Here is a 15,961-nt window from a genome sequence, read left to right as displayed (position 1 = left end):
CAGAGAAGCATTCGATTAAAATGTCTCTCTCAGTAAATTTAAAACCCTTCCATCTCCTTCACGCTTCGCGGTTCTTCATCCAAGTCTAAATAAGTCATTGCCGCAAGTGCGGTAAATAGAAAAAAAATAGAATGTAGTTGCTCCCGAGGCTGGCGTGAGTCATATTAATGAAGGTGGAGGGAAATAAAACATTTGATTTTTATGCCGGTCCTTGAAATGTGGCAAAAAAAAGCTCGGCTTTCTGAGAAGGATTAATGGTACGCCGTGCTGAATAATAAAAGGTAATCAGTGGGCGCTTGCGTACAATGGAAAACGAGCATCTACGCACAAGTCTTGAAAAGAGATAAATAGTGCAGCTTCATGCATGTCAGATTCATTAAAATACAAAAATATACTCACGAAAGACAATAACAGAGTGATATCGATTCACGTTTCGAGATCTAACCCATTGACATCCTTCGCATTGGCCTGTCCTTTTTTGCATTTGTCTCCCGAGGATGACCAGCCTTTTTGGACGACTTGAATAAATTTGTAGTTTTGAAAAGATTCATTATTCTTGAAACCACAGATTTGGAACGATCAACTTGTCTTGTTATGGCTGGTGGGTAATCCCTTTCGTTTTCATCTGGACAACCTGCTGTCAGAGGCTTTCTGTCATTTTAGAACAGCCACCATCTTGCAAAATCAGTGAAAATGCCAGTTAGAATGCCGTTTAAATCGGGGTTGACTGATAACCAATGGAATTAGCACTATTTGCCAGATTAGCACCACTAGGTGGGAGGCACCTGTATGTGTTCTCTAATTTTGATCAGTGCATTTTTGGCAAGAAAATATGTATGTACTAGAAAACGTTTGTGTTATAATTTGCAATACCTTTAAGACATTTTGGGGGAAAAAACATAATATTTCACATCCGTCTCTGAAAGTACAAGGTATTTGTTCAAAGGCCTTATGGACACAACAAAATGTCCTTAATGTCACAGTTGCCATGGCGCCCAATTGGCCCCGCCCGTGTGGCGCCAGCTGCGGCTCGTTGACAGATTGGCTTTCTGTCTCTTTTAAGCTCAGCTCTCTAACGCTTCCTTTGCCAGCCCGTCATTGAACTTCTGCCCCGCAAAACGTGGGTTTCGACTCGGTCCTGTTCCTGTTGGTATTTCCTGTCCGGTATTGTTCCCGTTTATTTTGTCTTCTATACTTTCGTTTTCCATTTTCGTTTCTATCTATTTTCGTCCTGTTTATTATTTTCTCCAGTTTTCGTTCCCGTCTAGTTTCTCCTCTTTATTTTCGATATCCGGATTCGTTATCTATCCTGTCTGTCCCGTCCTGTCCGGTATCGACCCCATCTGTCCAATATCAACACGGGCAATTGGAATCGATCTCGTCGGTCTCTGGCTTCCTGTCTTTCCAAGCCAGACCGCAGCCTTACGTGCATGTCTCCCCATTTCCCGTAAGATAAAAGGCTTGTGTGAGAACGTCACTCGTTTGGGTCCTGATCCTGTTCCGGTTCTTGACACTTAAACTGTTGAGTAGTGAAGATGCCATTTCTTCCCAAATTATTCAATTGTTTGTAAATTGTTCTCTAATTCTGATCTCCAGGGTATAATGGCAAAAGTTGCTGTTCTGTTACTACGGGGTTAATTATTAAAAATAGGTGCTTAATGGACTCAGTCAACCAATACAAAAAATAATTTCACTAGAAAATCACAATGACCCAGCACTGGTGAGGTATTTTCAAAATAGGTCCTCGGGCACCTCAACTATACTTGGGGGGGCACCACGTTTGAGACTCCTGGTTTGAATTAACTAAAATCTAACTCATTAATGTATGTAGTATTATGTATATAATAGATTCCATGCATGTATGTATGTATGTTTGTGTTATGTATGTATTAATTTATTTATGCATTTATATAAGTATTTTTTAATGTATTTGTCATGATTACCAATGTGATGCACCTGTGCCCGCTCATTTGGTGCCAACTGCCTCGGACTCTGATTGGCTCCCTGTCCCTATTTAAACCCACTCCTGTCACCTGGGGTCAGTCCGTCTGCGAACCTCAGTTTACTCTAGGCAAACTTTTTTCGACCCTGTTTTTGCTCCCGTCTGTTCCCCGGTTTTGACCCGGTTTTTGATCCTGACCACGTCTACTCTCCTTTCCCGGATTATGACTCGCTTCCGCCCCGGACCACATTTTTGCTCTCCTGTCCCGGCTACTGACCCGTGCTCCTTTCCCGACACCGCCATCGCTTGCCACAGAAGTTCCACTTCCGCGTTCAGAGCGACCTGCTTCCCGCGTCCAGCAATCACCGGAGCGTGGCTGCAATCCTTTACTTTCTTCCAATAAAACTGAGGGAAACGAAACGCAAGTGGGTCCTGTGTCCGTTCTGGTCCTGACAGTATTTTTTACGTATCTATTTACATTCATGTATTAATTGAACTCCCTGATAGATCACTCACATGCACTACTATAGTGGACACTTAATCAACACAATGTGATGATTTGCATCTCTAAGTTTAGAGCTTCAATGTTTTTAAAGAAAAAGTATGTAAACACATTAGGCATCTCCCCTTTACAAGCAGCGCACTATATTCCCGCCTCATTTTTTTTCTCAAGCCTCTTGGCACCAGGTTAGAAAAAACGAGGTTAATTGGGGTCATGTTGCATTGATTGTGTCTCTTCTGTAAATACAAATTCACTGACTGTACCGAATTACCGGAGGCAGGACCACCAGGACTTGCAGCGGATAAAAGACAAACTGCCTTACTCGCAAGGAGGCGAGCGGAATTTTAATTTAAGAGACCGAGATGGGGAAAGAAAATAATTTCATGAAGTGCAGTGAGCTTTATGCAGGGAATCAGTGTGCTTGAGCTTGACAGTGATTGGCTCAAAGTTTGCAAAGTGGTACAAATCATTTGGGTGCTTGACAAAGTTGGGATAAGCGGCACACAACAAAGACTGCCGTGCTGTATTATTTATTTCTCTTCTCGCTTTGTAGAGGGATGCTCGCAGCTCTTCCTCCCACCTTTTCTCAATAAAGGAAGCTGAATAGGCACAGGATGTATACAGCAGGGGTGTCAAGCATGTGGGCAGCGGGCTGGATGAGGCCCACCAACAGATTGGATCCATCTTGCGAAAGAAGTGCAAGGGAAAATCAAGCTGCAGTTCTAAATATGTCCACTTGATTTAGCCAAAGCCAGGCCAAGCCACTCACAAAGCATCTGGAGCTGTATTGCTTTTGCTCTCTCTCCCTTTCTTTTTACCAGTCTCTTTCTGTGTCCTTCTCTCTTAATCATTCAATTTCTGACTCTCTCTTTTTCAGTTTTACTCTCTTTTTCTCGATTTCTTTGTCTATGTGCCTCTGTCCTTGTCATTCTCTTCTCCCCGTTTCTCTCCCTTTCTGCTTTTCTTTCCCCTTCTCTTTTTTTGTATTTCTAGTTCTCTTTGTCTCACTCTTTCTGTTTTTATGTTTCCCCCTCTTTCTCATGTTGTCTTTTATTCTCTGTCTTTGTCTCATTCTGATGTTCTTGGTCTCTCTCTCCATTTATCTTTTTATTTTTCTCTCCCCCTTTCTATGTCTCTCTCTCCCCATGAATATCTCCAATTCTCTCTTTCCATCCCTATTTCTCCCTCTCTCTTTCTCTCCCTCCCTCTCCGTCCCCCTCTCTTTTTCATGAATATCTCTATTTCTCGCTTTCCCTCTCTATTTCTGCCTGTTTCTTGTTCTTTCTTTTTCTTTTAACTGTCTCTATTTTTCTCTCTCTTGTTTTCTCTCTCGTTCACTAGCAAGATATTTATTTTCCTTTTTTTCTTTCTCATTCTCTCCCTCCTGGTTGTTCTTATTATTTCTCTCTTTCTCTAACTTGTTCTCCCTCTACCTCTTGCTTGTTTTCTCTCTCTTTCTCTGTATCCTTTTTTCTATCTATCTTGCATTTTGCTATGATGCCTCATAGGATAATGCCGTCCAGAGTAATGCCGACTGCAGTCAATCTCGAGGGAAGAAATGCAATGGCAGAGCGAAGCCACTAGACAACAGTGTCATGGTCATTTTAAGCAGACTTGTTGAAGTACATAGCAACAATTTTAAGCATTTAAAAGCACTACACACAAAATTTGAGCACTTTTCATTCCTCGAAAACATAACATTAAAATTCAGGCGTTATACAGAGTACTATTTCTTCGCGCATCTTTGTGTAGGAATACTTTTAACATTGATGCAACTCACTTGCATGCAAAATATCCAAACAATGACAAATCTTCTAACTATAATATGGTAGATTAGGGGTCTCCAACCTAGTGCCTGCGGGCACCTTTGAGGAGAGCTAAGTGCGGAGCTGTTCTGAAAATAGACGATTGCAATTTTGTAGTAAAATTATTGTTTTAGTGGTTGACTGAGACTATTTAACTTACATCCCAATAAATAACCTGGTAATAAAATAGGAATAACAAAGTAATTACATGATGAGTTTCTATTTTAGAAATAAATATCAACCTGGGTTCCATTCCTGCTAATTAGTAACAAAAAGTAGCTCTAAGCTTGGCAAACGTTGGAGACCACTAGGCAATAAATAATATACACTCTGACTAAGCATTTGGGTGCTAGCCGCTAATGCTAGCATGTTTACGACATCGATAATGTTAATAAATTCAATTTTTTGAAAAATATTGCACTAGATGGAGAAGGGCTCTCTGGGGGCCGGACTCGTAGATGAGACAAAGAGGGGGGGGGAGCGAGAAATAGAGAAAGAGTGAGATAAAGAGAAAGGAATGTTGAGGAAAAAGAAGAAAAAACGAGAAGAAAAGGGAGAGAGACAGGAGTATATAAAAAAGCTAGAGCAAAAAAGAGAAAAAAATGAGAATAGAAGAAAAAGAGGCAAATAGAGAAAGAAGGAGAAAGAGAGAAAAAACTAGAGCAAGGGAGAGAGGAAATTAAAAAGGGAGAGAAAGAGGCAAAAAATGGGAGAAAAGAGAGAGAGAAGAGAAAGAGAGGGGAAAAGAGAAAGAGAGAGAGGGGAAAAGAGAAAAGGTACTTTGCAATAACCTTTGGGTCCATGCAGTCCTTTAAGACTCCTTGTGATAAAGGGCTATACAAAGAAATGTGATTTGATTTTGATGTCCTCCCTATAACTATTCAAATTAATTGAATTAAAGTTTTAATATTTCATTATTCTAAATACATAAAAAGTTGTGTCCAACAAATATACACAGACGCCCTCCCAAACCCTGCTACCAGTTCAACCTTGTCAAAATATAATCACTTCTTCTCAGTCAAAACAACGAAACAATACCACAGTGTATTTAAAAAATAAATGTTAACAATTATAATGTATCTTACAACGTGAATTTCAGGTATTCATGAATAGAATAAACGTTATTTTAGTATATGTGTTTTGTCTGAGCGGGATCTCCGTAGTATTTCACAGCGCAGTCACTGCCCATTCGGTGTACATGTATATGTCATCTCTGAGCTACATTAAATGCTATTCTTCTCTAATTAACCTCAAAGACGTTGGACTTTCGAAGGAATACACCCGATTTCTAAGTTACCGTCATAATAATTGTAATAATTCGCGATATCTCACGCCCACGCATGTTTACAGCTTTAAAGGTTAGCCTAGCTTAGCTTGCTAGCTTCGAACGGCTAGCTTCTTGACAGCACGTCAAGAAGCGGAAAACGGTTTAGTGCTTTTTTTGGCGATGTCTGCAAAACGAATGAAAAGGGAAACCGAAAAGAATGCGTGTCGACTGGAAAAGGAGAAAGAGGACGGAGACGCTGCTCACCAGCCGCATCGGGTTGCGTTGCACAGTACAGGTTGGATGTGATATCACTTTAATAAGATATTCTTCCGTTTGGAATCTTGCGAGCATGCATTTAGTATAAGGGGCAGATCAAGTTTTGCAATCGAGATTAATACAATGCAATTTTCAAGGAATCCTTAGAATTTTGTCTTCTTACCCAAAATAAATTCATTGCATTATACATACGCTGGCTTGCTGTGAGTAAATAGGTAACTCGTTGTGTTCCTTAAGGTTAACTATTACCCAAGACGGAGAATTGCAACCATTACTACGGAGAGCAATGAGCTGAAGTTGACCTGTTTGAATAAAATACTTATTTTAACATTACTTGCTTAAAATGGGTACTATGTAAGATTAATGATCAATAACCATCAGTCATATTACAATATTACACAACAATAAAATGGCACGTAAGAGCCTAAAATTAATCCAACAAGAATGTGATTCATAAGTCATAAAGGTTTTGGGAGATCTAAAATGCAATGAACACAAGTAATTGTTTTGTACTTTTTGGCTGCTTGTAATAAAAAACTAGATAGCATGTAGCTGCTACATTAGGCTTTCCCCTTTTTTCCATCCATTATCTGCACCGCTTATCCTCAGTAGGGTCGCGGGGGTGCTGGAGCCCATCCCAGCTATCTTCGGGCAGTGGGCTGGGGACACTCAACTGGTTGCCAGCCTGTCACAGAGACAGACAACTCACTCGCTCATTCAAACCTAGGGACAATTTGGACCGGCCAAATAACCTGACATGCATGTTTTGGAAAGTGGGAGGAAACCGGAGTGCCCGGAGGAAACCCATGTAAGCACGGGGAGAACATGCAAACTCCACACAGGAGGTTCGATCCCATGACCTCAGAACTGTGCGCCGCCGTGCTGCCACTTTCCCCTTTTATAAGTACATATTTCTGGGCAGTTTTGCTATTAATGGCCAGGGGAGTGAATAGTGACAAGAAAACCAGAGAAGGAGAGCATTTATAATGATGGTTCAGTAGTAATTAGAACTAGAAATTGTCTTTATTGGAGTTAACATCGTTTACAACATGATTAAACGTGGCATTCAAGGATGAAAGTGTATTAAAAGACTTGAAAGAGAAAAATAATCAATACATTTTAAGATAATTATGGTAAATAGGCAAATACTTACAAGGTATGAGTGAATGTAACACAAAGTATGTGTTTGTGGATAGAAATGGATCAACTGTATAAGTGCCTTGTAGGATTAGATAGCAAACATTAGCCAAAATAATAATAGTTTCTTGAAATCCTTGAAAATGCTTGCATTTTAAATTTCTGTTTTCAAAGATTCAGAGTGCTTGAATTTGGAGTTGAGTGCTTGTAAATACTTGACACTGTTGCCATGTTTCTCAACAAGTCTATTTATATGTGAGGCCAACACTGCTTGGCCATTGCATTTTCTTCTCCCTAAAAGATTACCAGCAGCTGGCATTAGTGTGTATGGCGTAATCCTATTAACCGTCAAGAACTTCCTGCAACTGAAAATGTAATCTGGATTTTTACCCAACACTTAAATCGGGAGAGATATGTCTTCAAAATATTTACACACTTATTGTTTAGATTCACAAATGTATATATATTCATGATTTAGATAGATAGATACTTTATTCATCCCCGTAGGGAAAATCACATTTCCAGCTGTATCCTTGTGTTGAAAAATTAAACAATAAAATAAAGATATAGAATACAAAAATACCCAATATAACGTTTTGCTATAGAGTATTTACATAGTGCTACGGAAAATACACACTGTAATAAAAATAGGCTAATATGCAAATGTGGGGGTGGGGTTTAATGTGGGCTTTTACTCCCCCGGGTGAAGTTAAAGAGCCTCATGGCATTTACTCAAGTTCTAAAAAATCACGTGTCATATTTAAATCGCAGATATATTTGTGGCTCTGCAAAATACACGATTTACACCAGATTTATTCTTTTAATGGTACTGGTGAAATTGAAATTGGCTTTGAAAGTCTTTAAACGTTTTTGAAGTTGGTCAAGAAAAAAGGTGTATGAACTCTGTAACAAGAAAGTAAAAGGATATGCAAACACGAGAGAAAGTCTTGTTGGTAAAATCTAAACAGGGCTCCCGTTTTGACCTCTTTCTCCTTATAACTCGTGTTCAAAATAAAAATTGTAATGAACAAATTTCCCCCAGGCTTCACATGGCTCGCCTCACCTTAAACGTTCTTTCAAAGCCTTTTTCGGTTGTATTTTTCCTCACAAACGGAAATTAAGTGCATCACTACTTGTTACTTAAATTGACGGTAAAATATGTATATTACGCATTCTTTGAGCAATCACAACTTCACTTTTTGTCCTACAGACTCCAGTGAAAATGTTCTATCAGAGCAGCAGGACCCAGAGTATGTTAACATTAAAACTGAAGTCAAGGAAGAAAACCAAGGGGAGGCTGGTGACCACCTTGGAGAATCACATGCATCTCCATCGTCGGACTTTGACTTTGATGACATACTCATTAACGGTAATCTTAACATGTCAAGAAAGGCGGGAAATGTACGCGTGAGCCACTTCAAAAGGACATTTCAGTACTGTAGAAAATATGATGCATATATATTTTAATATCACACATTACAGAGGCAGTAACAATATCGATGCAAAGCGTCTGGTAATATAACAGATGAGTACGAGTCACTGTACATTAAAAAGTGTAGACGTTTTTTTATGATTTTATGGATTGGAAAATAGTACTTCATAAATCTCTGGCATGGAAATGATAACATTTTTATCTGCGTGTTTACAGTTCCTGCACATGAGTCTGGAACCGTGACGAGCATTGGAAATGGATGTGGGAATAAAGTAAGCTATTTCTTTGAGTGGAGTTAAAACGTTGATTTCTTTGAAAGAAATTGTTTTTATCTTATGCAAGTCAAGTCATGTTTATTTGTATAGCCCTTAATCACAAAGAGTCTCAAAGGGCTGCACAGATCACAGATTATTGCAAGCCAGACTGTTATTACACCATCCCCTGATCTAAAACCTACATGAGAGCAAGGAAAAACTCAAAAACCTCAACATGAGGAAAATTAAGAAACCATTAGAAGGGACCGCACATGAGGTAATCCCCTTCCAGGATGACCAGGCTGCAGTGGATGTTTCAATAACAAATAATACATAGAAATGCAACTAATGATAAATTATATAATCGATGAATCGGATGATTTTTTTATCGATGAATCCGATTTTTTTATTTCCCTCCTATTCATTCAAATGTTAAAGTTTGGGACAGATAGACGATAGTTCACAAAACAAAATATTCTATGCTATAAAACAATAAAAACATTCTAAGTGTTTATCAATCAACTTGATAAAAAGAAAAATGCATAGAAATGTATGCTATACACCTGCACAAATGTAAGATACTCTTTTCCTACCACCTTATCTACAGATCATATTAAATTTGGACTTATCATACAAAACAAAAAAGAAAAAGCAATACGTTTAAATTTGTTTTGTTTTTATCCACAAAAAAATAATCCAAAATGTAAACAAACCCACTTCAAAATGTTAACAAATTTGTTCTTAGGGGTTAAATTTTGGAATATGATAAACATTGCCAATATGCAAATGATATATGCTCAAGAATTTGCCCCTTCAGTAGAGTTAAACATTGTCATGAATCCTATTTTTCTTTTTACTTTATTTCATACTTTTTTCTCCGTATTTCTATTTATTCCCTTAAAAATTGTTAACTCTGATATGATGAAACAGTCAAACTACAAAGTTGAAACTTTCATGTCAATTTTGTTCGTAAATGATGCGATGTTCAAAATGTAGTACTGTATATATAAAAAAAAATCTGTCTATCTATCTACCCTGGTCATATCCCTCGACAGGCGTGACCGACAGCAAGACAAACACATACACAAAAACAAAGAAAATAATAAAAAAAAAAAGGAAAAATTAGCAAAAAAAAAAACACACAAAAATCTTTGGGCCATGGCCAACCCTAATGCCCCAAAACCCAAACAAGTTAGGCATCTCGGCACCCAAGTTGGTCATGCTTTCGTCCCTCCTGATGAAACAGGACACAAGAAAGTGGCCATGTCACTCGGGTCAAGGTGACACAACACACTCTTATGTTCAACAGCAGGGCCTGACAGCTTTCACTGGTTTACCCCTGCCGCATAATACACCTGCCCTGCCCATCCCTTAGAATGTCTAAACATCCCACTATCTTTTTACAATAACTCTCCACTCATTCCTATCACCAACAAGAAAATAACATAGCTTTTGTATAAAAACATTCTTGGCGCCCTCTGTTGGACCAACGCAGTATTACAATTCCCAGCGTCACAACGAAATGATGTGCACTCTAATTTACATTGATTTAACGTTCTTGGTGGCTCATAATTCACGTGGTACAACGAATGGATGATCTAATTAATTGCCAATGCTTTTAATCATCGATTTTAATCGATTTTGTTGATGCGTTGTTGCACCACTAATCCTATGTACACTAGTTACAACCATTGCAATATTTATGAGTTTATTATTTGTGTATGTTTTCTATACAAATTTCTACCTAATTTAAAAGGAACATGGGTAATTCATCCCAATGAAGGAATGGAGGAAAAAGGCGCAGACCGCTTGTTTATGAAAGTGCAAATATTTATGGGTGTGTTTATTATCTGAAAATGTCACTTCTAAATATTATCAGGGTTCCAGCAGATCCTTAAAAAGTCTCAAAAGGCATTGAATTTGTTATTCTCATAACAAGTCCTTTATTGGCATTAAAATATCTTATCTTATTTCTCTAAAGTCTTAAAAAAGAAGAGCACATTAATAAGATCTAAATTTGTTTGAACTAAAGATTCAGTAACATCAATTGTCATTTATAATAAGTCAGCTATTTACCTATGACCACAGTAATGGAACTATCAAAACAGTGATGTGATTTCAGTTGCACCTTTCAGAAACGTTTACTTTGGACAATGGCGAAGTGTAAATTTAATGCGAAGTGGCTGTCCGATGAACGTTTTTTGCCATGGCTAAAAGCTGGGCCAGTTCATGTGTACGGGGCACCATGCATGGTATGCAAGAAATATTTGTTTCTTTGTTTTGTATGTTTTAATTGTGTGTGTGTTTTTGGTTGACTTGACCTTAAATTTGATTTCTAAAGGCTTAAAACAAATCTTTAAAGGTCTTGCATTTAACTTGCCTTAAGCTGTAGGGACCCTGATTATACAATTACTGCAATACTTACTAACACATGCCTTGGTTTAGAAAATTATTCATTTTTTAAGTGGCTTATCTCAGCTGTACAAATTAGTAGAAAAGATAAATGAAATTTGATATATATCAGTGTTCATTTTACCTCTGAAAGGTGATGGGTCCCGGGGACTCGCATGCTCAAAAATCTATGGGTCCCAAGAGAGATCTAAAGGTCCCCAAAATTTAGTGTTATCAAGGTTGAAATTGTAAATCGGCGAAAAATATACAAATAAATATATAAATCTATATATGCATTCAGTTTTAATCATCACACTCAATTGGTAATACAAAGCAGTTATCACTTCAGATTTTTCAGTTCACAAAAATATTATAATAATAATATACAAAATAATATTGCTAAAATATTAGTCTATATATTCATGCAGTTTTAATCACTTCAGATTTTTCAGTTCATATGTTCTTAGTGGTTTGCTGTCCCGCCACAGTTGTAATGCCTTCTCAAGGTCCTATTGCAGCAACGGAATTTCCATAGCTACTTTGTGGTTTTCATTGTCGTTAGGCCGATCCAATGTGCTTTTCTGAAAGTTCCTATTGTAAAATGATTTATGCAATCCAGTTTTTTTGTTCACGCTGGGTGCACGCATCACAGAACATGTAGCCTCCATGGTCATCCTCCTCATAGCGTAACCAGGAATATAATTGAGTCCATTTTGGCAGAAAGGTCCTTTTCTTGCTAGGAGTATTCTTTTGTTTATCTTTCGTCGAATCGTACGCTTCAAAACACGTGATTTCTTTGCCTTCGCGGTCTTCTGAAGAATTTCTCCGCCGTTTTTCGTGCCGGAATTATTGCCGTTGTTACCACTTTCTGTATTATGTTTCGACTTATTACCGACACTGAAGAAATTGCCAATTTTTTGTTGATTTGCACCTAATACCAACTGTTTTTACGGAGGCATACTTCTCTTTCACTCAACAACCACCAAAACAATGACGTTATTTCGAAGCAACAAGATCTCGTTTGCCAAGATTGGCGCGAGACCAAAACAACAATGGCGGATCTGCCTGACGAAAAGTTTGGAGTGTGGTAAATCTTTGTCAAAAAAAAAAGTAATTTGGTAATAATGACAATTTGGTGTCAAAAAATTTGCGTCCTGGGGACGCACGAGGATTTGACACTATGCGTCCCCAGCAAAAATGATGCGTCTAGCAAACGAGAACACTGTATAATATATATTTTCTTTTTTTAATCACATGACAATCCCAAGGCAAATAATTCATTTGCCTGAAGGGAGTAAGTGATTTGTACACCTCCACTATAGAAGTGAGTAGGTGTTTGATTACATAAACACAATTTTTAGTTTGTTAATTTTTTTTTCCGTAAGTAGCTAAATATTCAACTTTTCTTTGTTTCAGAACTCTATCCTGGCAGCTCATGGTTCCTTGGAAATGTGTGATAAAGAAAAGCAAATGGAGACAGAAACAGAGCTGATTTACTACAGCCAAGAAACTTTGGGTTGTGAAGTGGTAATGTCATTTTTTTTTACTAAAATGTCTGATTTCTTTACAATCTTGTGAAAAAAGTTTTGCATTGTCAATGTTTTTACCCAAACTAAATTCGTAAAAAAGGAAGCCAAAACCATAAAACCACCTAAAAACCCTAATAAGATTTCCAAAATACTTTAAAACCCTCACAAGAAGCCAACACTCTACTTTGATACCCCACAAAAATGCATTAAAACCCTAATATGAAGCGCAGACTTTAGTTTGAAACACGGGTTCCAAACCCTCAAAATGCTTTAAAACCGTAATACAAAGCTGCAACCCTAGTTGGAAAACCCTCAAAAGCTTAAAACCCTAAATAAAGCCAAAGCAGTAGTCCAAAACCCCCCTTAAGCGCTTTAAAACCCTCATATTAAGCCGGTGCATAAGTTTTAAACCCTAGAATATTAATTCTTTAAAACTCTAATATGAAGCTGAAACCTTTGTTTGAAACCCTAGTTTAAAAGCCTAAGCATGCTTTAAACCCTGAATATCAAGCCTTAATCTTTTGTTTAACAACCCTAGTTTGCAACTCTACGTTAAAACCCCAATTATGAAGACTTAACCCTCGTTCAAAACCCTTTTTGGAAACCCTTGGAATACTTTAAAATCCTAATATGGGGCCAAAACGCTAGGATTGCTTTTAAACCGTAGTATCAAGCCGAAACCCTAGTTTAATACCTTAGCTAAAAACCCTAGGAGCACTTTAAAAACCTTAATACAAAGCACAAACAATTTAGCAATTGTTCACTTTTTACTCATGACTGCATCCCCAGGCTCAAACTATAACTGCAGCTTCTGTATTAAACTTATCTGGGCATCGATGGTGCATTAAAGGCAAAGTTCTGGTGTTTAAGTCAACCTTTCTCTTTCTTGCAGCCGAAGGCCCATGCCCGATTAAGCTTCCACAGCAGAGAACTTCCTCAGTATCGGCGCGATCTCATCGTGGAAAGATATCAGTCGGGAGAAGGCTACAAAAAAATTTCCAAGGCCTTGAATATATCCTTGAGCACAGTGAAGAGCATCGTCGTCAAGTGGAAGAAAAACGGCTCCACCGTGACGTTAGCCAGAACCGGACGCCCGTCCAAACTCGACGAAAACACCAAAAGGGAACTGGTCAGGGAGGCCGTCAAAAGGCCCATGGCCACTTTGAAAGAACTGCAGAAGTTCCTGGCCAGTATTGGCTGTTCAGTTCACATCACCACAATTTCTCGTGTTCTTCATATGTCCGGACTTTGGGGGAGGTCGGCGAAATAGGGCAAAAATATGCGCTGTTTTCGCCTCTACTCGAAGTTGTCTAGGTCATGTGTTTGTTGATCGTTTGACCATTCCAAACGGTAACTACCACACGGTGAGTACGAAGACGAGCACATATTTCCCAATGCTCTGAAGGAACTCATGAATGAAAGCTGCGTCACACAAAATGTGGTTTAAAACCTATAGTTCCAGAAACAGCTTCAGGGCACTAGACATTCCCACAATGAACCACATTGTGGAGAATAGTGCCAGAAGGCTAAACAGACACAAGTCTTTTTCTGTTGTCATTGGTGGTTGCCACTGTATCCGACAAAATCCCATTCGCTTGTGATCTTTCGTTGAGAATTAAAGGGAACTCCAGAGACTGGACGATGACTCAGATGAGACCGAAAGACATCTGTAGCCTTTCTGATAGATATCGCGATGTGAAAAGAAAATAACGCATGCAGAGGCCAGCAGCAGCACTATGAAAATTGTTTATAAAGGTTGCATTGTCAAGTAAAGGTATCATTCAGTTGATGACTTCTCAATTTTTGTCAACCTTTGGATGAATGTCCTGGTCTCAAAGAATTAGTAAAATAATATATGTAAACTATAACAAAAGGTTGCGAATACTTTTTCTACACCGTGTCTCTGTTTTCATGGTTGACAGACTTACATGTAAAATAAATGAACAGTGCACTTACATTTGGAAGAAAAAAATGAAATAAAATGATAATATATCTAAATGTATATATGCAATCGCAGAAAAGTACCATGGTTTTCCAGAAAAATGGCAACCACCTTTGCATATGTCATGTATTTTGTTGGTGGTTCCGTGGTTAGGATTTGGCACGCTTACAGCCGTGACCCGGGTTCGATTCCCATTTCATCCAACCGCAAAGTTCGAGCCCAATGAAAGTGGAAGAGAATGGTATGCCTGGTACAAAAGTTTGATTTAGCGAGAGCCAAACCAATTACCATATTTTTTCGACCATAGGGAACACCTTGTTAAAAGGCGCAGTCTCCGTCGCTGGTTCTATTTCTGTATTTAACCCTACACAAGGCGCACCACACAATAGGTCGCGGGTGCCCCCTGTTTGCATCAAATGTTCCCCCTCACACATAAGGTGCAAATGCTCCGTGCTTTACTTTTATTGTTATTCCTGCAAAAATTAGATATGACCACGTTTTAGTAACGTTTGCGCAAAGGGGACATTTCATGCAGGGGGTTCATTTTTCATTTTCATTTATAACACATACAATTATAAAAGTGTGCCTATTTTGGTTATGGTTTATTTAAGTATTGATTACAAAATAAAACATGAATAGAAACTTGTCGGAGTTTGTTTTTCACCTTCCTCCTTGTGCAAACCTTTAAATCATTAATCTTCAATTCACTTGCGGCTGCTCGGTTTCCATGTCATTTCGTGTGGCGTAGAAACTACAACACACCATTGCAGACAAAGATACGTACAGCTTTCAATAGAGGAAAAGTGAGGTTTTCGATTTAATAATAATTGGGGGGGACAACTATATTCAGCTCGGTAAATCAAATTAGAATAGAATAGAATAGAATATACCTTTATTGTCATTGTTACAAAATGGGTTAACATATTGTGACAACGAAATTGGGCAAAAATTGCTGGATACGCTACGACGTTAGCATCCATGAGCACTTCCGCAAACAATGCATTGCATGTGACGTCACGTGTCCTCTGCGCAAGCCGGATATAATGGCGTTTGTTATGGAAACGTTTTGTAGGAAATGTGAACAATCTCACAGAAACATCGCATTCCACGCCCCCAAAAATCGAAATTAAGCACTAAGCTATGCAGTGTGTGGGCAGCCTCATCGTGTTCCCAGCTACGCCTGATGCTTTACATCACACACAGGGTACAGTGCACAATAGAACGTTGCACAATTATAAGAGAATCTGAGACTTTTATGTGAGCTTATGGTTGTGAAAATACACTAACTTGATTTCCAGGACCAAGCCCGAAGCAAAATCAAAATTTCACATTTTATTTTTGGTGACTCGGGAAGAGGATAGAGCATTGTTTAGATCACGGGTCAGAGCCATGATAGCAAAGTATTTAGATTTTGTTTTTGGGAGACTGAGCCATTCCATATATTTCAACTCAAAATCCTGCAAAACTGCCAAACCCTCTCTACA

The 15,961-nt window shown here is 38.4% G+C and overlaps 2 protein-coding genes across 7 annotated transcripts in view; one reads left to right on the top strand and one right to left on the bottom strand.

The window, feature by feature from the left end:
- The window catches only part of LOC148354678 (CUGBP Elav-like family member 5), a 492,473-nt gene that overhangs the window by 41,153 nt on the left and 435,359 nt on the right, over window positions 1-15,961 (bottom strand). The window lies entirely within an intron of this gene.
- LOC148354680 (uncharacterized) lies at window positions 5,401-15,123 on the top strand. Its single transcript, XM_088349934.1, has 5 exons — window positions 5,401-5,811; window positions 8,140-8,298; window positions 8,578-8,633; window positions 12,423-12,533; window positions 13,428-15,123. Exons 1-5 carry the CDS (start codon window positions 5,697-5,699, stop codon window positions 13,803-13,805), a joined length of 819 nt encoding a protein of 272 aa, XP_088206060.1. The 5' UTR covers window positions 5,401-5,696; the 3' UTR covers window positions 13,806-15,123.

The sequence above is a fragment of the Urocampus carinirostris genome, chromosome 12 (assembly GCF_059441175.1).
Source record: "Urocampus carinirostris isolate Australia breed hairy pipefish chromosome 12, RoL_Ucar_1.0, whole genome shotgun sequence".
Classification (NCBI taxonomy): domain Eukaryota; kingdom Metazoa; phylum Chordata; class Actinopteri; order Syngnathiformes; family Syngnathidae; genus Urocampus; species Urocampus carinirostris.
The sequence above is the reverse complement of the archived record's forward strand: the minus strand, read 5'-3'. Positions and strand labels throughout refer to the sequence as shown.

Bases quoted from the DNA above. Each gene is read 5' to 3' on its own strand.
- LOC148354680 (XM_088349934.1), top strand. From the start codon at position 5,697: ATGTCTGCAAAACGAATGAAAAGGGAAACCGAAAAGAATGCGTGTCGA. The intron at 5,812-8,139 runs GTTGGATGTGAT...TTTGTCCTACAG, and splicing joins GGTTGCGTTGCACAGTACAG to ACTCCAGTGAAAATGTTCTA. The intron at 12,534-13,427 runs GTAATGTCATTT...TCTTTCTTGCAG, and splicing joins AAACTTTGGGTTGTGAAGTG to CCGAAGGCCCATGCCCGATT.